Source organism: Pleurodeles waltl, chromosome 6 (assembly GCF_031143425.1).
Source record: "Pleurodeles waltl isolate 20211129_DDA chromosome 6, aPleWal1.hap1.20221129, whole genome shotgun sequence".
NCBI lineage: Eukaryota > Metazoa > Chordata > Amphibia > Caudata > Salamandridae > Pleurodeles > Pleurodeles waltl.
The window spans coordinates 1,002,118,430-1,002,143,855 of NC_090445.1; the positions used below are offsets into that span (position 1 = coordinate 1,002,118,430).

General features: G+C 42.9%; 1 protein-coding gene across 1 annotated transcript in view; it reads right to left on the reverse strand.

Moving 5' to 3' along the window:
* Positions 1 to 7,704: 7,704 nt before the first annotated feature.
* The window catches only part of ANKRD22 (ankyrin repeat domain 22), a 173,294-nt gene continuing 155,572 nt past the window's right edge, over positions 7,705 to 25,426 (reverse strand). Inside the window, exons 5-6 of the mRNA XM_069239903.1 lie at positions 20,585 to 20,683; positions 7,705 to 8,629 (exon numbers count right to left, since the gene is read on the reverse strand). Coding sequence (XP_069096004.1) covers positions 8,552 to 8,629; positions 20,585 to 20,683 — 177 coding nt within the window. The 3' untranslated portion in view covers positions 7,705 to 8,551. The remainder of the gene's footprint in view (positions 8,630 to 20,584; positions 20,684 to 25,426) is intronic.

Sequence of the window (25,426 nt, forward strand, 5' to 3'; positions counted from 1 at the left end):
CATTTTTTATGAATAGAGCTTATGTGTCTTTTGAGAACTGTAAATATTACACAATATTTCCACAAAGCCCCAAAACAAAAGTTGGCCTTCTGCTATTCTGTTATAGATTGCCCCAGACAGGAGAAGCTACAAAGGCTAGGCAGCATGATTTGCAGAAAAGGGAATCTTGCGAAATGCATTTTTTTAGTTCACCTGTAGAGAAAAATTGCGAAAAAGATCTGCTCACAAAGGCAGGGTTAGCTTTAAGGCATTACAGCCGGTGCAGCCACACCTGGCACTGAGCTTAGGGGGCGCTGTGTTTAGACATAACTTATGAATTTAAAAACACCAGCTGCTGTCCCTTGTGTGTCCAGCACGTTTCTGGCAACAATAAAAAAGCCAGGCTAACTCTGCTGATTAATGTTCCTGCTGTAGAGACATCAGAGTTTGTCTAGGGGCAGTTTCGGCTAATCATAAAGCAGCGCAGATGGTTAATATGCCTGCTGCAAAGAACGTGTACCATTCAGATCACATAACTGTATGTTATGTGGATAGCTCAGTGGGTTAAAGATTTTGTCATAGACATCCTTTGGTTGCTTGCAGTTCATAAACGACAGTCCTAATACAGCACAGTGGCCTATAAACTATCATCAAGGAGCTGCAAGCAAACTGCAAGGTGCAGGTTAAACAACCTGATTTCTGCACATTTTATTTCTCATTGTCTTATTCAACATTTCCTATAGACTGGTTTATATGTGTATGATTCATTGTCTCTCTATAAAGTGCGTATGATGTAAATTTCGCTGCCACTCTAAATGGTGAGTAGGGCTGTAAAACACATGAGATGCATGTGAAAAAATTCTTATAGAGAGTTGATAGGCACCGTTCGAGGGTGGTAGGAACGGCATCCATGGTGAGAGAATACAGGTATGTGGCGCCGAAAAAGAGTGCTCCACGCGCTCCACCAGCGCTAAAGCGGGCCTGCACATCGGATCCACAATTGAAGTAGTAGCATCACACTGTGCAGATTTCTTGCGTGAATTAAAGTTTTGCTGGAGTACAAAACCCTGTCAATGGAGATGTAGGCTGCCCAGTCAAATTCTGATTAGCTAACACAGCCAATCAAGATGGTCCTAACATGTGGGTACATTCAACCAACTGCCAATGTATTTGGTCCATTCTAATTGGCTGATGGCAGCTAGTCTAAATGGCCCCTGCAGAAACTGCCTATAGCGAGGGTTGATAATTTCACACAGCAGTGACTGGCACCAAAATTACTGCATAAAGTTTATGTCCTCTTTTGCCTTTAATAGACTGATGTGGAATATGCAGAATCTGCAGATTTGTACCATAATTCTCAAGCACATACCTCAGTTAAAAAACAGACTTTTACTCAGCCATAGAGGCTACTGTCTGGCAATGCCAAATGGAAGTGTCCCATACCCTATTAGTCCTTGTTACTGGGGGACTGCTGCTGTGGAAAACTCACACCTGAGGGAGTTTCTAACGGTCATGCTTTGACCACCAGCAAGTCTGAATTAGGATGAGTGTTTCTCCTAATACCAGATCAGTACTTCAAAGCTAGCAGTATATAAGGGCAAACACCGCCCCTATTGGACTGGCATTTTTTCCCTGAGTTTCCCTGCACTTTTTAGGAATCCCAAGGGATCCTTCCCAGTCTTGGTTAGGGGCAAAGACAAGCACTTTACACAAGTGTAGCATACAAACCCTTCATCCAGAGGTGACATTACCACTCAGACCTTCTGTGGAATACCAAGTGGAAATGTCCAAGTGGACACAGCACTACTAGTCTATTTGACCTCTATTCCCATCGCTGAAGCAAAGTGGATTAGTCTGTGCAATCCCTCTTTGTCAGGAGTAAATGTCTAGCACATGTAAATACGTCCAGCATATGCAAGTGTAAAAATGCTTGCCTCCAGAAACAAATCTAGAATACTCACATTATCAGAGGCAATAATATAGCCTTAGAGCCTGCCGTAGCGGGCTATGACAGCCATTAAAGGCCCGCTTTAGCGTTCGGCGAGGGCCTTTAACAAGGGAGCGGAATTTTAATTACTGGTATAGCCCAGCTGCGAAGGGCTATAAGGCTATTAGAACATTTTGCGACTAGAGGGCAGAATGTTCTAATAAATAAAACAAAGTCCTCACAGATCCAGAGGGGATTGAAATACCTTTGGGCTCCATGAGGTCTTTGTTCACAGCTGTTGCTGTGAACAAAGAACACTGGAATGTTGACACTCTGGCTTTTACCAGCCCATAAAAGCCCAGAGTACTCTATTGCCTCCAATGGAGCTCCAAGCTTTACAATAGTCATTAGAAGACTGGAATGTTGAGCACTTCAATGACCCAGTCATGGATGGTACACACCTTCTTCTCTGAGGATCCAATGTTTGTCTTTCTATTTCTCTCTTTTTAAATTAGAGCACCTGAAATATATTGCCAACAGTCGGGAAAATGGTGTAATAGCCAGTGACTTGTGACATACTCAGTTGCCAATTATTGCATTTGGGTTCTGATGTCACACTGCCTGCTGCCACAGCCAGCAGCTGATTGGGAAGCCTGGCATAATGAAAGGAGCTGTTTAAAGCAATACAAATTAAATATTGCTTTTATTTCTTCTGATCTGTTTTTCTAACTTACAGTGATAAGCCGAAGGAACATGTTTATTGTTTGCACTCCTAACATAATTATGGAAAAGTGAACATCTTTCTACATGCTTCTACACATTCCAAGTTACTGCAGCTTTGTTTCCAAATAAAAAACTGACTTGCTTTGAACTGAACCTAATATGTTTTTGCAACAAGTAGGTACCAGCTTTTTGAGGTGTTTAATTTTGCTCTAGAAGTTCTATTATTCTTCATGTTTGCACACATGCTGCCTCTTTCACTTGAATGAGCTACACACCAAGGATTAAAATGGGTTGTAGGAACAGTGACGGTGTGCCCATATATTATATGGGACAAAGTACAGCCTGCTGAACATGATAAGGATATTGCAAGTCATCTCAGCATGCCATAACCTTAGAAAGAACTCTGTGACTTGCAATATTCTTATAATGTACATCGGGGATACTTCATCACTTAAATAGCACTACTCCCTCTGGCAGTTGCAAAAGACCACCACCCTTGGCTGTGGCTTGAACCTATAACTCAGGTTCGGGCCCCTTAAGAATAGATTCTGCACTTGTATGTGTACTACAATGCTTAAATAAACCACTCATCTCCTAAAGTACTAAAAGTAATAAGTTAATGCTGCAAATTATTTATTTTTGAGACCTACACACAATAATAGTTTACATTTCTTCAATTTCAACAAAGCAATGTTAGTTAACTAAATAGTGACTAAAATACAAACAAAGTAACAGGTTGCCAGGACTGTGGAACAGGAGGCAGGTGACTTATTACATGGCAGGGTTATAAGTGGTACATATTCTTAAGACCGCAATGAGTGTCCGAAAGCAAAGATGAGAGCAAAGATAGCACAAAAATCTGAGGCAGCTGCTGCACCCCATTGCAGAATCCACGACTTCTGTTCTTACAGTCTAGGGTGAAGCTATTAGCTGACGTGAGATAATGTAGTGAGCTTTTAGGGCGAAAAGACATCAAGAAGGGGAGAACCCAAACACCTACTGATATCTCTTTTTCGATAAAATAAGAAACTGACACATCTAGAGATTCCTGCCCTGTGGCATGACCCCTTCACGATCACTGGCCGATGGGAGGTTTTGCATCTCGTGATTTCAATTGGTTCCTCACACACATAAAAGGCACCGCCCAACCACCACACCAACTTCATATACTAGTGCTGGGATACACAGAGCCCAGTCAGTAGATTAGCTCTATGCTTCTTTAGATATGCTGGATGTAGACATGAAGCACCAATGGGTCTCCAAGCAATCCTGGTGGGCTCCATCACTCGTATGCGGAAGGCAATGTCAATGAGGGAATACCGCATCCACTGGTCCTTTTAAGAGTTTCCCAAATCAAAATAGGTTTAAGTGGGTTAATACATTTTTCTGACCATACCAGGCTGAAAGGGTTTATCTGTGCAATCACAAATAATCACTTTCCACCTATTTCCTACCTGCAGAGAAAATGCCCTATCTGATCAGACAGAACTACTGAGTAACAAGATGTTTAGTATCTCTGGGCACAATTGGTTCCTCCTTTGTTGCGTTAGATTGAATAACCTCTCAGTTGCTTTTACTAGTATGTGATCTAATATATCATCTTTTAATTTCAGTTTTTTCAAGTACAAATTTTTATGTTTAAGGTGACATAACTGACTTGAGTTACCTCTTCTTTATCTTTAAAATGTATAACTCATGTAGTTGTTTATGTAAATTAGTATGATTCTATTTGTTCATTTGTCCTCATTTTACTATGGTTATGAGGCTTCAGGGAGTCTAGCAAAGATTACATATCATATCCATGCTTAATTAAGGCCTTGCTTGAGAATAGAGGACTGAGCAACAGTTAGGTAGAGAAGGATTCCTGGGCCGGTTCTCAGTTTTCCTAGTCAGTATTGTTCTCTAAGGCAGACTGAAATCAGAGGTTCCTGGGCTTTTCAAACTATGTTCAAAGCAGCACCAGGTCTTTAATGTCGGTTAACAGTTTGGGACTCATGCAGAACACTGGAGGTCATAAGAAGCATGATGCTTGGCTGATAAGCGCTAGCAGGCCAAGTGCCATACACTGTAAAAGGAAGGATCCCACAGTGGTCTTATCATTTATCTTTCTTAGGATGGATGGGCTGTTTGGAGAAGCAATGTCTGAAACTAGTTTTTACTATTCTGTACGGTGTCAGAACAAGATCAGAAACTATTCCCCTCTCTGTTGCAAAAAGAATGGCATTAGAATCAATAAATAGAAGGACAGTGTACATTCAGAATGGCTACACTCCAGGTAAAGACTGCTTAGGAACAGAAGAGAGACAGGAGCTCTAATCAGGTAAAATTTCCATAGTAAGTACCATGTTTAACTCCTTGTGTTTGGTCTTGATGAATTCTAAAACATTAGGTTCCTGCAGGCAGCACAGAAACACCTTCTCTATATTGAGAAACTGTTGAGCCTTCTCAAGGAATGCGAAGGTTGACCTATATTTGAAGAATTATTTTATGAAAAAATCCCAAAACAAGAGACCTTCTGCTTTAATTCCAGAATTCATAGATGTGAGTTGAACTAGTTTGGGATCCAGTTTAAATAGCAGTACTTTTCTTTTTTCGTGGGTTATGGCAGAGTTGGCATTCTCCAACAAGCAGAAGGCTCTTTGGACGCACAAAGAGAGATCTTCTGGCTCAATGGAGGAGTTGTCCAACCTCTTAAGCTCCACTAATTCAAGAATACGACAATATCTTGTCCTGACATGTGGACCAGGCTTTGTCCACACCCTTGCAAAGGTATTCACCAAATTTTGAAAAGAATGTGAGCATGGAAGAATCTATAACAAGAGTAAGGTTTCTTTGCAATCAAAAGCCTAGCAAAGAACACAGTTCATTGCTTTATTCTCCTTCAAATGGACAACATTTCCGCAGTTCGTTACATCAATCATCTAGAGGGCACCAAATCGAAAACTTTAGCAGAACTAGCAGAACTTTTTTGGGAATTCTGTCTCCTGGGAATTCAGTACATGCAGAATACTTTCCAGGAGATCTAAACTCTGTGGCAGACTGGCACTCTTGTTATTTTCGGGGCTCATCTGATTGGAAACATCATCCTTCGGTGTTCAAGTCTTTACCTCGCAAATTGGGTCCTTTGCAAATAGACCTTTTCCCCTACAAACTAAATTACCAGCTTCCTCAATTCTTCAGTTGACACCCCGATCCCTTAGCCTTGGCCTCAGATGCTTTTCTTCAGGACTGGTCCCTCTCAATCAATTATGCTTTTCCTCTATTTCTTATGAAAAATAGGATATTGGCCTGCCTAAGTCAGGTGTCAACAAGCAATCCTCATCCTAGTGGCTCCCTTCTGGCAATTAGCAACAGACTTTCCACTGCTTCTCCTGTCCTTTCCCAATCTTCCCTTCGATCCTTCCGGTGTTCCTCACAATCTGGTGTTAGACAACTCCCTCTTGATTTCGGCATGAAAAATAGCAGGATTTCAAAATCTTTCCCTTTCATTTCACCAGAAGCTTCAGAATACATTGATAAATCCTGGTCCCCAGGAACTACCAAAGTGTACAGATCAGCTCAGTCTTTATGGTCAAGCTGGTGTTTGGGAAAATGTATCATTCCCCTTTCAGCAAATATAGCCTATACTATTAATTTCCTAGCAGGTGAGGCTAGCAGCAGCAAAACATATTATACTATAAATCTTTAAAGATTAGTCATCTCAATCAATCATCCTTACATCAACAGAAAACAAGTGGGAGAGCATCTGCTTGTGTGTCAACTATTAAACGGAGTAAAATTTTGTAATCCTTCTACTCCAAAATATAGAACCTTCTGAGATGTGAATGTTGTATTAAATGTGTTCCTTTCATGGCTGAATATTGCTAACCTTTCTCTAAAAATGTTATCAGCTAAACTGACTATGCCATTGTGCCTTATATTCATTAAACATCTGTCTGATGTCAGAGCTCCAGACAGTTTACTCCTACAAGTGTACTTTTTACAGTTTGCAAACGTACTAAAACAAATTGAACTTCTGTTTTTCAAACTATATTTTCCTGACCATCCTAAACTCTCTGCTGGACAATGTATGAAAGTATATGAACAGTGCACAGTTGACCTCAGAACTTCCTCTGACACCCAACTGCTTATCTCCTTCAGAAAACCCCTGAGATCCGATGATTTTATAATGATTCTGTTTTTTGCACATTCTATTGTAAACCTGCTCATACTGCATCTTCTGTGGTAATTAATATGCCTTAAAGAAGCATAATAGGAGCTTCTGATCTTGAAATAAAATGTAGATGTTCCTAGTAATTTATGAAGGAAAGACTTAATTTTATTAAAGACACAGAGGAGAGTTGTATGCCACCTCAACACAACTTTAACTTGTTATCTGTTTCCCACCCTGACAGTGGGCCCGGCACAGCCACCTTCTTCTACCTAAGAATCCTTCAACACATCTTAGACAGTGGCGGCTCCTCCGTTAGGGCGGAGAAGTGTCGCTTCCTCTGCCAGCAGCAGCCACTGCAAATTCTTTAACAAACAAAACTATAATAAACCATGTTTAATATCATTTTGTTTCTTAAAGGGGCAGGCATTTGGGATGACGAGGATGAGGGGAGTGCACTGTGTACTCCCATCAGTGTGCATGTATGTTTGGCCGAGTCGGATAGAGCCATATGCAGTAGGCTCTATCCAGCCCGACACTGTGTTGCCGGACTGGAGAGGGCAGGCAAGGCTCCCAGTCTGCCTGGGAGCCTTGGTTGGGTGCTCCCAGCAAATCCTAATGCTGGTCTGAGCAGCGTCAGCATTGGTCACAGGGCAGGCTGCAAGCCTTTGCCTCCTATGACCAGGGAGATGAAGCAGCGGCGGTGTTACGACGAAGCGAGAACTGTAAGTTTTTTTATATATAAATCATTTAATAAGTATCCTGTCATGAGTGATGTAATATGTAAAGTAAGTAGCAGGGCATGGCGAGAGCACAAGTTAAAGTTACCTTAAGGCACCACAGTGGTTGTGATCCTTGAAAAATCGTCCTCCAATGCCTCCCTCCTCATCAGAAATGGTGAATGAGATAAACAGACATTTCGGGCCTCTGTTACAGTCCTCCCTAGCAGGACTGACCAATGACACATTATTGTAAGATTTATTATGAACTAAAGAATCCTGCTTACACTAAAGTAGTAATGAATATTTGATTTTGGAGATACACTAGGAGGCCATGATTACAGTCACCATTTGAAAAAAGCAGTATTTATCCCCTCTCAAGAAACTTTTAAGCCTGAAGAAGTCTTAAGCACAGCACTGCAATTCATTGTTCTCTAATCCCACCGTTAGATACTGCACTGTATGCAAAGTCCTTACCACTTTTGAATAAGCACTGATGTGTACTCCACTTTTATAGATTGCTGCACAACGTACGGTGAGAATTTAGAAACAAATACTCTGTGGTGACAAATGACAATGCAATGTATCACCACAGACTGACATGCTATCAATGTATTCACTATGACAATATAGTGAATTGCTCGACTCAAGCTGTTATGTAAAAACTCTCCTCTACAGATTAAATACTGTAAATCGTTTGTGTTCAAATCTATACCTATATAAAATATAATTCATTTGCATTACTAGACATTAAGGACTACAATGCATGTAATTTTGCATTATTGTTTTGTTTCTGTGTCTTACTCTGCATGTAAAGGTGTTTTATGGGATTCTGCTTGTAGTAGTGCATTCATAACATGGATCTATAACATGTTTAACTTTTTTTTAAATATGGCACTGTCCAGTTTCCCTCCGGAAAAGCTTAAAGTCTCTATATATTGTAAGAAAGTGAAGATCACAGAGTGTGATCTGGCATAGTCCTTTGTGGTCTGTACATGAGATGCTCCTCGAAGTCAGTGCCTCATGCTGAAATGGTCCAATCCAGCTCCACTGCTAAGTTGCTTTCCGTAGCAATTGCAGCACTTTAGAGAATTTCAGCCTCCTTGCTATGTCTTCTGGGGTTTCACCATCCTGAAATATAAGAAAAGGACATAGTTGTTAGGTTTTGGTTTCAAATGGGGGTAAGGTTAAATAATTGAGTACTGATAAGCAGTGGCGGCTGGTGATATTTGAAAGTGGTGGGACTTAAAAGTTGGGTATAAGTGTTACGTCGCTAGCGTTCGAAGTGCACAAGCGTGACAAACATAAAGGGTGTTTGGAGAGTTCTTCCAAAGAGAAAAGTTTAAAGAAAACAGTGGAAAATGGTACATTTGAAAGCAGGTTTGAGAAAGGAAGAAAGTTTATAAAAGACACAAATACATCAAAAACTGCCCCGCATCTTACTGCATCGATATGTTTAACAGTTACTGTAGGGAGCCACTTGTACAATTGGACATAGTACTACGGAAATGAAACTATGGGCATGTTGCATATAAGCAATCTGAAGATTTGGGAGCTATAAATAAATAGTTTGACTGATCACCATAGCACAAAACCTGCCATTGAGAGCAGATAGTCCCCTGCAAAGAATGATTAACAAATGTCAATTATCAATTAAGCAACTTCAATTGCTTCAAATGTGAATGTGACTGTCTAAAATGTCTTCCTTATTTTCGCTGTTCCCACTCAAGTAAGAGGCAGTAATAAGGGAGGAACGCATTGCAGCTCACAATTTATGAATTCCAAACAATAAAAAACAGTTATCAAGGGTTCATCGGTTTGGAAAAATGCCAGGAACCATACCAAACATTCATACAAATTAAATCTCCTAACTTCCCAAGACTTTCCAGCCTGCTAAATGTATGCTGCCTGTGCGCCATATGCAGAGCCCTTTTATACCTCAATCAAGACGGCGGCTCTGTCAGATAAACGCAATCCGGCACTGAAGAAATATCGCTTGAGCATCATGATTACTAATGAATTCCTGTGTATTTTTCAGCTGAAAAATACACAGGAATTCATTAATAATCACGAAGCTCGTGTGTTCAAGAGGATCCTTGTTGAGAAATCAAGGACTTTAGTCAGAAAGGGAACATTTTACAGAAATATTGGCACAACAGGTGTGCGAGGAGGACAGCGTCTTGCGCCGGTGTTCTTATTCGGTAGAACTGGCATTTATTTCAAAAGTTTAAACAGAGAACATAAAATATTTGGAACTGCAGAGCCGAGGTATAGCAGACTAGTCCCTTAATACTTCATTTGAACTTTTACTTATTTCATTGTTCACTTCCTTCATTCGTTGGCTCGAGTATGCCCAGTCCTCACCTCTATGGCTACTTTTCACCTGAGCACAGTAACATTCTTCAGCTCTATGTTGAAGTGAAGACCCGTATACTTATGTGTGGCTGTCTCCAGAGTTGCAAATACAGGAGCTTCCTGTCTGGGTATTCTGTCCGTTCTCTCCAGCACCAGACAGGACTACCTAACACACGATACGACCGTGGGATGAACCACGACTCCTGGAAACACCAGGACAGGTGCGCCCCACTTCACCCAGCCAACCCAGCTCTCCCATGAGGAAGACAACGGCTGCGCCCTTCCCCATTAATGAAGATAATTGAAATTCTTATTCAGAAAATGTGAGCTGCCAACCTTTTCATTTCACATGTTTAATAATAAATGAAAAGAACGTGAACGACGTCCACATCCTTTCCATGTTCTATGAAAAATGAGAAATAAAAATGTTGCCAGCTCAAGCACATTTTCTCAATAAGAATTACAATCTCGGTGCCGACAAATATCTGACCTTGTGAGGTACAAACACTCATGTGTTTCCCGTGTGCCGTCAGTGCTGCCAGGGGAATACCAAAGGACAGACTTGTCTGAGCAGCAGTGTACTCGGCACTAGTCATGATATAAACGCACGTGCTGCACCTCAGCCACTCGACTGCTCTAGTGCCAGTGTTGTGCTCTCTGCTCTGCTAGTGTAGAACCTGGGCACCACGCTTACCTGTGGTCCGAAGCAAAGAGGCATATGTAGCATGGAGCTGGCCCCCTTTGGTTGGAGGAGGTCTGTGCAGGAAGGAGGGAAAGTGACTAACGGTCCTCCAGCCCCTCCCCCCAGCTCCTGAGCCAATCCTTGTGCAGCTAGCTCCCTTGTGGTAAACAGCATGAGAGCAGCGCAATGATTGGCTTGGTCAGGGGCAGCCAATGCTCCTTTGTACACTTGGAGGCTGTGTATATACTCCACCCCAGGCTCATATCATTGCAGGTGGTCAAGGGTTCAAGTGTGCATATCGGGCTGAACAGAACAAGGCAACCGTCCAAACTGACATGCGCACTTCATCCCAAGAAGCCCAGCTGTACGAGTGTCACAGTGACAATGACTCAGCCATTAAAGCTCCACCCCCACCCACGTCTGCCTCTGCCCGCACTTCACTTCCTAACTACAAAACAAAACGGTAAACTTTCCCTGGTCCATGCCGCCCACTACTGTGGCTATTAAAAACATTTAAAATGGAGCCTGGGGCAGGCGGGCAACACCCCCATGCTCCCATGAAGAAACCACAGCTGCTGATAAGAAATACCACGCCAGGAGTTATACAAGGAACTCATGTGTCTGTTTTCATGAACTCTTGAGACTTTTTTTTGCAAAGCACATGGTCTTGTAAATAAAAAGTCCTGTAATATACCCACAAAACCACCTTCACAGCTGAAAGAGTACATTTTTCAAAATGTTCATGGAATTTCATGAAATTGTAAGAAGAAATGCAAATCCCACACAACTCAAGTTTTATTTCTCCTGCCAGAGAAAGAAGTAGGTATTCCACTGTGGGAAGGGGGCTTTATTCATTGTGCAGGGCTTGGGGTAAAGGAATTCTTTGACAGGGAAGCAGCGAGAGGATTCACCCAGTAAGGGGTGCAGGGAGATGGAGAGGTGGAATTCTCCAAAGAGGAGGAGAAAAGTATATATGTAATTTAAAAAAAAATATATACACAGTATTACAGAAGAACAAGTTGTTTCAACCATTTTACTATTGCATTTGCTTCTTCAGCTAAAGGACACTAGCTTATTGTTGTCAAGGTGCTTTGGGAAACGTTTCACATTCAGAAAGTTTGATCTTTAAAAAGAATGTACATGCCATTTGATCTTTACTTTGACTCACACACATACTTACACATACACACACATTCACTCACTCTTTCTCACATAAACACACTCTCACTCACAAGCATGCATACAACACACATTTAAAAGCTTTTTGTACTTACCTTAGCTGCCAGATGGGTCGTATTCCAGCTAATTTTACTCAATTTTTTATTACACTAATAGTGAATAATAATATTCACTATAAAAATAGTGAAAAATATTATTCACTATTTGGATAATAAAAATTGACAGAAAACCAGGAAAGTGGATCCACAACCGACATTCATTAGGGTGAGCTGCCCCTGTGCTCCAGGCACTCATTTCGCCACCTCTGAGGCCGAGGTCATAAAGGCAGTCCTACGGGTCACAAAGGGCAAGCTAGGGGTCGCAGCTTTGACCCCTGGAGACCCCTAAATGATGTCCATGATAGTGTGCACATCGAAGCACAGAACATATTGACTTCGATGAACACATAGGACCTTATTACCAACCTCTCCTGTTTTCCATCTGCTGGCCCTATAACGAGTTTCCCACTGGGCCAGCAAACAGTGTTTCCGCCCACTGGACCAGCGGGAAACAGGTCACAACATTGACTCCGGCTCATAATCGAGCCGGTGGAAATGTTGAGGTGCGTCGGGTGTAGCAGCACCCATTGCGCTTTTCACTGCCCATAATTCGGGCTGTGAAAAGCGCTATGGGGCTGTCCATAGGGGCCCCTGTACTGCCCATGCCAAGTGCATGGGCAGTGCAGGTGCCTCAATGGGGCCCCCAGCACCCCGTCTCTGCCAGCCTTTGCATGGCAGTGGGACCGCCATGCAAAAGCCAGTGGAGAAGGGAGTCGTAATCCCCAAGGCAGTGCTGCTTGCAGCACTGCCCTGGCCGTTTAAGAGCGCCGGTACCGACAGGCTGTCGACTGGCGGCAACCTGGTGGTGCCGGCAGTCTGACCATGGTGGCTCCACCACGGTCGTAATATGGCAGTCGGACTGCCACTTTGGCGGCGGTCCAACTGACACTGCGAGTGTGGTGGTCTTGAAATAAGGGCCATAGAGTACATATACATGTAGACAAGCACACTGGCTATCACATCTACCCCACACACGAACAGACATATATACTCAAGCATCCATGCACATTCAAAAACAGGCAAACGACATCCATGCACACACACGAACGAATAATACAAATACTGTCACCAATGAAACTAATAGATAAACAACAAACAAGCAAGTACTCAAACACATAGTAACCAGTCATGCACAATTCTATGCAGTATGGTAGATAATACAATATGTTGTGCGGCAGGGGAGCACAAGCTGGTAGTGCAACAAGGGAGCACATGGTGAGATGGATTAGGGGAGCATGGAGCAATATGAATCAGGGGTGCATAGGGTGATGTGCAGCAGGGGAACAAAGGATGGTGTGCAGCAGGTGAGAAAATGGTGATGTACAGCAGGGGAGCACGTGATGATGTAGATCAAGGAGGCACATAATGGTTGTACCGTGGAGCCAGTGGACAATTTATATCAGGAAAGATCAGGGTGATGTGTACAACGGAATCACAGGGTAGTGTGCATAGGTGGAGCAGCAGGTGGTGTGCCAAAATGAAGCACAGGGTGGTGTGCCTTAGCATTGACTGATGTACAGTTCAGAAGACAGGGATGTGCAATACAAAGATTAGTGTGTAGTAGGAGGAACCTGGGTGCATGTAATAGTGGGACACAGGCAGATGTGCAGTTTTTATTGATTAATTTTACATTTCTATATAGTGCAGCTTAACCAAGATGGTATCAGAGCACTGCCCACTTAACTAATTGTCGGAAGGGCTGTTCATCAAGGCCATGTTTTTTTTTTAGGATGACTACATTGTACAATTTGTGGGTAATGGGACCATCAAGTAGACCTTTATTAGACTGCAACATGTGGCTTAAAACAAATTGTGTGTTCTTTGATGCTTTTACTTTGCTGGCATGACGACATTTTAACTACTGATATATTGCTTTTTTTGTTTAGAACGTGCTTGCTGTTTGAATACTTTAGCCTCCCATAAAGGCACAGAGATAATCACTAATCACTCTTGCACATTCAGTCGTTTGAATTAGCTGCATGATACCATGCTGAATCTATGGCTGTAATGTTCACTTATTAAAGACGCATGTGTATACAGGCGTTCTTAAAGATGCACTGAAAATACTGTCCCTTTATCAAAAGTATTTATTATGCATTATTTGACATGTTTGCCTTTCACTTTCACCAGTTATCATGCAACCTTTATTGCCTGAATACATTTTGTAACACTCTACTTTGCGGGTATAGCTGAACTCTACTAATGCTGTCTGTTTAGAAAAAGGGTACAACTTGCAGTTTTCATATTATTGTAGCCTGAGATGTTGCTTAATTTTAGGATGTTCTATCTTGCACTGCTCTGAGTAGCACACACAAAGTCGTCCAACTATTGTTAAGCAATTCCCTTACCAAAAAGCAAGACCTATTGACTTTTCTAATTCTTCTTTTTTATACATTAACGAAGGGGGCGGCATAATTAGGATTTGGTGAAGAAGCCATCAGCAAGATAGAAGGTTTCGGGCTACTGATTGCATTTTATTGTTTATCACTGTACTAAAAATGATTTTCTTGTTACTCTTGTTTCTCTCATTCTTGGTTGGGTGAAAAATGTAAGCTAGTCTAGAGTTAAGGTTTGGAGCATAGGAACTAGGGGTATAGAGCTAATGGTATAGGGGTTAAGATATGGGATTAGGGGTTGTGCATGAGGGTATAGGGATTGGGATACAGAGCTAAGGGTTTGGATCCAAGGTGTAAGGTTTTTAGGGTAGGGATACGAGTGTTAAGGGTTTGGGTATTAGGTTAAGGTATGGGACTAAGTTGTGGGTATAGGTTTAAGGTTGGGAGATATAGGGCTATGACTTCAGGATGAAGGGTTTATAAAGTAAAGGATTATGGTTCAAGGATTTAGGCTAGTGGTTAACCATACAGGAGTTAAGGCTACTTGATTAGGACTTGAAGGTTAGGGGTACAGTATATAGAGTTATGGGCACTGGGCTAAAAATTGCGGTAGTCGGTTAAGGAATGGGGACAAGGGTTAAGGATCTGGGTTAAAGGGTAAACCCCTGCGGTTATGTTTGATTAGTGTCCCAGTTGGGAATGTGTTTAAATTAAGGTGTGTTGAGGAATGTTATGGTTATTATTAGCCCACAGTATAAATAAGTGTTGTTTTTCGCTGCAATATAGCCCTTAAATAATTTGAATAGACCACACTTCGAAGTGATGCAATTAGAATTATTATACATGAAATAATGCTATTTCTCAGCAATAAAGTAACTGAATTACCGAAGTACAACCGCTTCAATAACACTCCCCAATTATCAGTGACTCTTCTACCCAATCTGCACTTTTCTCCTGGCAGTCACCACTACCATTTGCACACTGGATTCACCATCGAGACAAGTCACAGCAGCTGTGGTAAATCGTACTTCGAGCAACCTGCTATTTTTACACCAGCAATTGCTCATAGCTGGCATCAATATCCTAGCTGAGCCAAATCCACATACTAGCAAGACACGATTGTAACTTCTCTTGTCCGACATTAACAAATGCCCTGTGTCAGCCAATCAACTCTGACTGGCTGCACAGTCCTCCCTTACCACCACTAAATGATCATTTTACATTTCATTGCAGATCATGCACGTGTGCACTACTTTACACAGCCTCCTATTGTTTCTCCTATATTTCGATACACTCAGGCCTCCCAGCTGCCTAACAGGCCTGATGTCCCTATGCTTTTTGCACACTCTTATCGTCCAGAAGGCAAACCCATACCGTTCTCTCTGAAACCCTTCAAATGATAAAACCCAAGCTCTACCCACTAAAACACTCACTCACCTGATTCAACTCTTTAACAATGCTGCCCTTTTTGGCAAGCATTATGACTGCTTACTCAAAGAGCTCAAGGATGATTCATCCACTCCATATAACTCTTGACTATTTTCTCTAAAAGTACAGAACTGTTGGTGTTCAGTGAGAACTTACTCTCATTCTGCTCAAAACACACTTGATCCCTACCAGTTGAAATGCTTCTGTCTCGACTCAATTGAGGCTTTTCTCATCCATGTCTTCAATTTAATTCCTACTGCATTTCACAACCATCTCTCCCCGTCGTCACTCTTCTCCCTCTCTGACACGGTCAGTCATGCAGTACTCTTGGCCATCCTCTTCTCCATAAGAATGGCCAAGTCACTACTTGTGTGGCTGTCACTGTATCTCTCTGACAGCTACTGCTGTCTCAACAGCTCCATCACTTTGCCAAGCAGCCCAGTCTTTGTGGCTGACCCAAACGTTTATTCCTTTGACTTTGCTTCTTTTACCACCACAGCTACTTGCTCAGTGATATCATCTAATATGATCTCAATCTGCTGATATACGAGTTAGTTTCTTACTCAGACTCTGAATGCTGGACTTCATTCCCCATCTACTCTACCTAACCCTCAACTTTTAACTTTCCACCATGCCAGATGCTTTTACTGGACAAGTTCTGATAATGGAGAAGATATAGTTATTTTATGTTACTCCTACGTCCACCCCCTAGGTGCTGTGCACTGTGTAAGATTGTGAATTAAAGGCAAATTCATATTTTGGATGATTATGCATTGCTGTTATGGGAGATAGTGCACTAGTATGACAAAGTACAGCTATGCTATATGAAACGGTAAATAACAAAAAAAACCTTCTGCCACAGTCACCAATGGCACTCAGATCATCCTCTGCTTTTCCCACCTTCATTCGTCACCTTAAAGCTAAGTTCTCTGTGTCGATGCTACTCGCCTCTGAATGGCCAGTCACTCCCTTGTGCTGAACGCTGCTCAACAAAAATCATGTTTTCTTCTTGTCAGTATCAATAAAGTTATTCCTTCTCCCCATCTCTTTCCTCTTCATATCCTCTTTCTTTGTCTCACTGTTGGCCAAGACACTCATCGTGCACTTTGACATCAAAGTGAAAATGACCTTGTTTGTCAAGTCTATGGTGACAACTGCCTGCTTTCAACTCATCATAGAACATTCTGGAAACATCAATTCTTCCAATTGGCTACAGGCCTGCTTACCTACCCAACCCCAAATAAACATGGTTATTACAGGTGCCCGCTCTTTTGTCCTCCCTAGTATGCACTCAACCCTATTTAAAGTCAGTTGTGCCAAACATAAGCTGTTCATGCTGCCAAATCTATCCCACCTTCAACATGGAGGCTACCAGGCCTTCTACCTCAGCACATAATAATGCTCTTTTCAAATATCTCACCCTTGCCTTAAGGTAGACTTACAGTCTAGCACCTACCTACCTGACTGTTGGACCTGGCCGCTTTCGCAGGTTCAACTCCAGACTTTTTGCCTCCTTCCTCCTATGTTTTCTGACCTCTTGCTGTTGGCTCGAGGACTACTGATCAGTGCTAAAGTGCAGGTGCTCTACCTTCTAAAAGTTGGTATGATTGGCTTATACCTACTGGACAAATTTAATTTACCTCCAAGTCTCTTGTACAGTGGTATCCCTATACCCATGGCCTGTAAATTAAATGCTACAAGTGGGCCTGCAGCGCTGCTTGCGCCATCCACAGAAGTAGCCTTTCAAACCTGTCTCAGGACTGCTAGCGCAGGGCCGGCATAAGCACTTTTCTGCCCCAGGGACCTGGCATCTAAATTTTCTTGCCAGGTCCAGAACTCCCCTTTTACTACATGTAAGTCACCCCTACGGTAGGCCCTAGCTAGCCCTCTGGGCAGGGTGCTATGTATGTAGAAGGCAGGACATGTGTCTGGTTGTGTGGCCTGTCCTGGTAGTGACAAACAGCCTATTTGGTTTCTCACTGATGTGAGTGCTGCCTCCTCATAGGGTTACATGGGAAATGCCCTGCCTTATGTGTAGGGGGTATTGTCTGATTTATGAGGGGCAGCGTAGGCATGTTTGGTATGGTTGTAATGGTGGTGAGAAATGCTGCTTATTGGTGTAGGTGTTTTTTTAATTATTATTACAGAAATACCACTACTAGAAAGTGAGCATTTCTCAAAGCTTATGACTCTGGTGTTTTGCAGCTTGACTCCAATCCACATCTGGGCAGAGTGACAGTTGGGCTTGGTGCATACTTTTCAGATACCCTTTACACAGGGATGGTGGAGGTGTCACAGGGGTGCATCTGCATTTTGAATGGTCTTCCTGGGCTGAGAGAAGGGGCACACTTGCATTTATAAAGGCTGTGTCCTGGCCTCACACAAATTACTCATTTACCCCCAACTGATGTCTGCTTCCTGTGCTGGAGAAGAGAGGGGGCACTCCTGGAACCAGTTGTAACTGGTTGGAACCTCCTCTCCCCTTCTTTGTTAAACCTTTGCAAAACTGAGTATAAGTACAGAAGATTTTTCCCCACAATCTAGAGACACTACAGACACTTTTAACATGCTTCTAACTGGACACAGAATACTGCTGGAGGGACACACCAGGAACCACCTTGAACTGCTGTTGCTGTGCTGGCCCGTGACCTACTTGGTCACTTGGAAGAAGTGCCAATGTCTCATCCCATTTGTGCAGGCCGTTTGCTGGGCCCTACCACCCTGTGCTCCTCCTCCTGTGTCCTCCAGGGGCTGGGTGCTGTGGTCCTTGTTCCCCTGCAACTTCTATGTTTTAAGGCCCCTGTGCAGAAGCCTGGTGAGCATTCCACCTTATTTGCTTAAAGTGCCTGGTAAGCGTTTCTTTCATCTCCCCGAGGGAGATTATACCACCGCAGCCTGAGCAGGCTGCCAGGATCGAGCGCGACCACAACGCAGTTCTCAAAGTGCCACCAGGGTACGGAAAGATGAGGGCGGGAGCAGGCGTGCTCCTGGTGGTGTCTCTGGGGTGAGGCGCGCTGAAAGGAGCACCCCCAGGGCACAGAAAGGCACCGTTCTTCAGGGAATCATCGCTGCGGCCCAGGACTACAACTTCTAGATGCTCGCGCACCGGATCGGGTGCGGGCGTGCCGAAGAGGGAAGGAGCGGCCGTCAAGAGGGAGGAAACCTCAGTGGAGGTCCCTCACTCCCGCTAGGCCGCCCCAGGACCGGCAGCACAGGAGCATCATGCTCTGGGGGGTTGACGCGTGATCTCCCCAGTGAGGGACCTGGGCTGTGTATGGTAAGTTGCTCCCCCCCGGTCGCTACGATAGGAGCACGTGGGCGCCTCATACTTGTTGATAAGGTGGAACCCTCCCCACGAGGGAGCCGTGCATGCCCCATATACTTATTGAGGCTGCCCCAGTGTGAGGAATGTGGGCACCTCCCAGTAAAGGCCGGAGGAAGTGAGGATCAGGCCTCTGTTTCTTTTGTCCCTTTCGCAGTGCGCTTAGGCTGGCAAGATGGGGAAGAGAACCTCGACGGAGGTGCCGTGCCTACCCAGCCTTCTTGGGAGGAGGTTTTCACTTTATGTGGATGTCTTGGCATCCCTGGGGATCTGCTTTTGATGCCATGATATGTGCAATCATGATTTTCTCGTAGTATGATTATCCTGGCATATGCATTGCTTTTCCTTTAGTGAGGGGTTTTCATGCCATGATATGTGTCTTTACTATGATTATGCTTTTACGAAGACCCTGCATTTATGATGATGTATTTTTGCATGACTTGGTGTGTGTTTGCTAATGCTCCTGTTATGGGCATCTAAGCTAATATGTTTTTCTGACTTGCCATGTATTTCCTAAGGTTCCTGGTATGGGCGTTTATGAGAATCTTGTGATATGTGCATTATTGTAGTAATGTTTTTCCTGACTAATGCTTATGTTTCAGAATAATGAGTAATCTGTGTATTATATGTGACTACTGCTGATTTCTGCGAGTACTAGTACTGTGTAATATTCTGGCAACTGCTTAGGTAGCAGGGTATTACTGACATGTTATGTTTGGTCTAATAAGGTTGTGTAAAATACAGTTTATTTTTATATAACTTGATGTTGTGTTCCCATTGTGGTGGGGATAGTGCATCACATATGTTGTGTGGGTTGTGCAAACGCTTTACACATTGCCTCTGGGATAGGCCTGACTGCTCGTGCCAAGCTACCAAGGGGGTGAGCGGGGGTTATCTTGGGTGTGTAACTCCCTAGCCCTGACAAGAGTGGGTGGCTTCTGCCTGTGTTAGGTGCATACCCTAGCCAACCAGAAACCCCATTTCATGCATTCTCCTAAGGTAGACTTACGACCTAGCATCTACCTACCTGACAAAAATAATCAAATGCCTGTTTTGGCCATCCCTTCTAAATAGTGATTTGATTCACAATCCACTGACCACGTACTGACTTCCAGGTTGGGTGGTAAATGGTTCACACAGGAGAAGGGTTCTCCTTTGGACTCCGTCCCCTTTCGGGAACATGGTGACAGTCCCAGAGGTTATATAGTGGTCCGAACCCTCCAGTTCCTATATTTGCTTGGGACTTTTATTTTGTTTAATTTTTGTTCCTTCCTATGCACGCCTTGTAAAAAATAAAAATTGTGGTGCTCTTTAGCATGCTTTGTGGAAGTCTTCAGACAGCTGTAAGTTGGATGGGTAGAGAAGTCTGAGAAATGCATTGAAAAATATTTGTGAATAACAGGAGAGTTATTCTGGGTATTTGCATTGCATTTTCCTGGGCATTAATCTCATGCTCTTCTGAGTATGTCTGCTTCTACATACCTACTGGGACTTTTAAATTGGATGCCACCATCTAAACTGTAACCGAAATGTTTGTAAATAACCAAAAAGATTTGCAGGCACAATTAAAAACCTTTCCCAGTTCTAAGTTGCACCTTCAAACGGGACACATGCTTCTGAATCGTCACAACAGAGTGTAAAAAACACCAGTAAAAGGTTACCGTATTCACACTAGTAAAAGCTTACCTTATTTTTCAAAGAAGGGTTTGCTTTAGCTTCCAGAAGAACCGCAACAATGCCATGATTTTTCATTCTACAAGCATAGTGGAGGGCTGTGTTACCATGCTGAAAAATTATAAATAGTGTTATTTTCACATTAACATTTTGGGTTTTAACAGCTTTCATGTACTATCTAATTTATTTTGAAAATACTGAATACTTAATAGAAAATATACAACTAGGTAATTTTACTAATATTTCGCATATTGGCACTAAGAATGTGCCTAAGTACTTCCAATTGTAAAAGAAAAATATTAAAAGCAGCACTGATAGTAAGTAATACTTGTAGTAAGGAAATATACACTCGGGTTCACAATTCTTAGATAATAACCCTGTGCCACAACCTCAAAACATTATCTCATATTTTACATTAGGAGGCGCACTGATCAAGTAACATTTAATGGGATGGCAATCCTTCTTCAAAACCTTGCGTTCCTCCTCAATTGGGTATTAAAAGTCCAGTGCTATTACCAAATGCGGTAATACTGCATCTGGCATTACCACATTGGCTAAGGGGGGCCAGATTAGGCCCGGAAGAATATGCCCAAGGAAAAAGACCTGGAATGACATGCAGAAGTCGATGTTGCAACATCAGTTTCCGCATGCTGTTTCCTATTCGCTTACAATCCTGCAACCAGTAATAACCAATGCCCCTAAGGTCATTAACGCTGAATGCTATATTAATGGCTTCAAATACAGTGGTACTTGTGGTGAAGCCCTTAAAACCTTTTTGGTGTACTAAATAAAAATCTACCATTTAGGTATCCAGGATAGCTTATAAATAAGCAAAGCATTTGGTCTCTTCCATTATGTTCGCTTACACACCTTCATTTCACAAAGGCTGAGTAAAATGTATACATTCGGTCTGATGTGGAAATACACTTCCTCATTTTGTGACTTCTCTAAAGCATGAGGCACTGGTTAGTGGTATGGTAAAGGTGGAGGGCAAAGAAGCCTATCCAAAGAGCAGCTCTATGGGAGGTGTGATCGACGCTGGACCAATGTATGTGGACTAGAAACCGGGGCTTGATAATCCCCAATAAAACATGTTTTCCACTGAGGTTACCGAGAAGTCAGAAAAAAAGGATTTGTTATGTAACAGGTTAATACTGTGCATGTCCATCACTTCCTGTTTAGATCTGGTCTTGAGACAACTTTAGCTTCATGTTTTCCAAATTTTTCATAATGAAAATACATACCTATAGTTATACATACAGGGGCGTCAGTCACACCTCTTCGTACATTTGCTTCCTTCACCTTTTCCTAGTGGTGGCATTTTACATGTGCACACCAATCACCATATTTATCACTGCTTTCATTTCGTTTTGTTTAAAATGTAGCTTTGAGCTCAGACTTTTTTTGCATATTTATCCTGTTTAACATATAAATGCCACCTTCTGAATGCTGCTTTTTAAAAAACCTTTAACTTATTTTACACTTCTAATGTCTATTTCATGTTTGCAAAACAAAATAAGTAAATTGAAAAAATGTAGACTTGCCAAGGCCACACCTTAATGGTTCTTGCCAATGCTTGTTGCAATTGTTTTCTCAGACTCCCTAGCCTTGGAGTACCAATACTGGACATTCATGGGCAACTATTTCTGTCTTTTTGCTCCTCTCCATGTAGCTCATACTGTAACCAATCATGAGTCTAATATTGAAAGCTAGTTGGAAATCCTTTCTATTTCACTTCTGGAAACCTTCTTAATGGACGGCAGTTGCGTAACACAACCTGAGGCCCGCCCCTGCAAAGTACCTGGGGGGGGGGGGGACTGGACCCAGTCAGTGCACTGTGCTGAGGGGCCCCCGCACCACAGGGGCTGCAGGGGCCTTTGTTATGCCATTTATTGACAGACTCATAGAACGAACATTGGGTTGCCAGAGTATAGTAACATTGTTTCTGGACATTCTCAAATGATTGCTCCAACTAGCAGATGAGGGGTCAGGTCCGCTTTTAATACTGCTCGACCTCTCTGAGCATTTGATACAGTGGACCAATGTATTCTCAGCTGGCTCGAACAGATCTTGGGTGTCTCTTCTCAATAGATGAACCAATTCCACTCCTTCATAGGGACCCAGGCTTGTCAGAAGGGGAAGCACTGCATATAAGCCTCAGTGGTACCATTAGCAGTGGGGTAACTCCAAATTTCCATCTTTCTCTCATTGTGTTCAAAATGCATATGAAGACATTGCTTGATGGGCTGCAAGCCCAAGGGTAGGATTTCACATTTCAGCGAATGATAGTCAGTTTATACTCCTGCTGAGTGGTGGCTATAGGGCTGAATCAGAGGCTTTAATTGCTTACTTAAGAAGATCCAAACACTGACATGTGCAAGGTGACTAGCTTTGAATACAGACAAAAATAAGCTAATTTTAGAGAGATCCGAATGTATGCTTAGGAAGCTCAGCCCATTGTAGTAAAAATGGAAATTAGGAACTGTTAGTCTGTTTGCTGGTTGCAAGTTTAACCCCTTCGCTGCCAGGCCTTTTCCCCCTCCTGTGCCAGGCCTTTTTTTGCCTATTTGGGGCAGTTCGCACTTAGGCCCTCATAACTTTTTGTCCACATAAGCTAACCAAGCCAAATTTGCGTCCTTTTTTTCCAACATCCTAGGGATTCTAGAGGTACCCAGACTTTGTGGGTTCCCCTGAAGGAGGCCAAGAAATTAGCCAAAATACAGTGAAAAGTTTTTTTTTTTTTTTTAAATGGGAAACAGTGGCTGCAGAAAAAGGCTTGTGGTTTTTCCCCTGTAAATGGCATCAACAAAGGGTTTGCGGTGCTAAACTCAGCAGCTTCCCAGCTTTCAGGAACAGGCAGACTTGAATCAGAAAACCCAATATTTCAACACAATTTTGGCATTTTACTGGGACATACCCCATTTTTGCAATTTTTGGTGCTTTCAGCCTCCTTCCAGTCAGTGATAGAAATGGGCATGAAACCAATGCTGGATCCCAGAAACCTAAACATTTCTGAAATGTAGTCACAATTCTGAATTCAGCAAGGGGTCATTTGTGTAGATCCTACAAGGGTTTCCTACAGAAAATAACAACTGAAAAAGAAAAATATTGAAATTGAGGTGAAAAAAACATCAATCTTTCTCTACGTTTTACTCTGTAACTTTTCCCTGCAATGTCAGATTATCGAAAGCAATATACCGTTACGTCTGCTGGACTCCTCTGGTTGCGGGGATATATAGGGCTTGTTGGTTCATCAAAAACCCTAGGTACCCAGAGCCAATAAATGAGCTGCACCCTGCAGTGCGTTTTCATTCTATACCGGGTATACAGCAATTCATTTGCTGAAATATAAAGAGTAAAAAATAGCTATCAAGAAAACCTTTGTATTTCCAAAAAGGGCACAAGATAAGGTGTTGAGGAGCAGTGGTTATTTGCACATCTCTGAATTCCGGGGTGACCACACTAGCATGTGAATTACAGGGCATTTCTCAAATAGATGTCTTTTTTACACACACTCTCCTATATTTGGAAGGAAAAAATGTAGAGAAAGACGTGGGGCAATAACACTTGTTTTGCTAATCTATGTTCCCCCAAGTCTCCCGATAAAAATGATACCTCACTTGTGTGGGTAGGCCTAGCGCCCGCGACAGGAAACGCCCCAAAACGCAACGTGGACATATCCCATTTTTTTTTAAAGAAAACAGAGTTGTTTTTTGCAAAGTGCCTACCTGTAGATTTTGGCCTCTACCTCAGCCGGCACCTAGGGAAACCTACCAAACCTGTGCATTTTTCAAAACTAGAGACCTAGGGGAATCCAAGATGGGGTGACTTGTAGGGCTCTGACCAGGTTCTGTTACCCAGAATCCTTTCAAACCTCAAAATTTGGCTAAAAAAACACATGTTCCTCACATTTCTGTGGCAGAAAGTTCTGGAATATGAGAGGAGGCACGAATTTCCTTCCACCCAGCGTTCCCCCAAGTGTCCCGATAAAAATGGTACCTCACTTGTGTGGGTAGGCCTAGCGCCCACGACAGGAACTGCCCCAAAGCGCAACATGGACACATCCAATTTTTTGAAAGAAAACAGAGGTGTTTTTTGCAAAGTGCCTACCTGTAGATTTTGGCCTCTAGCTCAGCCGGCACCTAGGGAAACCTACCAAACCTGTGCATTTCTGAAAACTAGAGACCTAGGGGAATCCAAGATGGGGTGACTTGTGGGGCTTTGATCAGGTTCTGTTACCCAGAATCCTTTGCAAACCTCAAACTTGGGTAAAAAAACAAATGCTCCTCACATTTCTGTGGCAGAAAGTTCTGGAATCTGAGAGGAGGCCCAAATTTCCTTCCACCCAGCGTTCCCCCAAGTCTCCCGATAAAAATGATACCTCACTTGTGTGGGTAGGCCTAGCGCCCGCGACAGGAAAAGCCCCAAAGCACAACTTGGACACATCCCATTTTTTGACAGAAAACAGAGCTGTATTTTGCAAAGTGCCTACCTGTAGATTTTGGCCTCTAGCTCAGCCGGCACCTAGGGAAACCTACCAAACCTGTGCATTTCTGAAAACTAGAGACCTAGGGGAATCCAAGATGGGGTGACTTGTGGGGCTCTGATCAGGTTCTGTTACCCAGAATCCTTTGCAAACCTCAAACTTAGGTAAAAAAACACATGTTCCTCACATTTCTGTGGCAGAAAGTTCTGGAATCTGAGAGGAGGCACAAATTTCCTTCCACCCAGCGTTCCCCCAAGTCTCCCGATAAAAATTATACCTCACTTGTGTGGGTAGGCCTAGCGCCCGCGACAGGAAAAGCCCCGAAGCACAACTTGGACACATCCCATTTTTTGACAGAAAACAGAGCT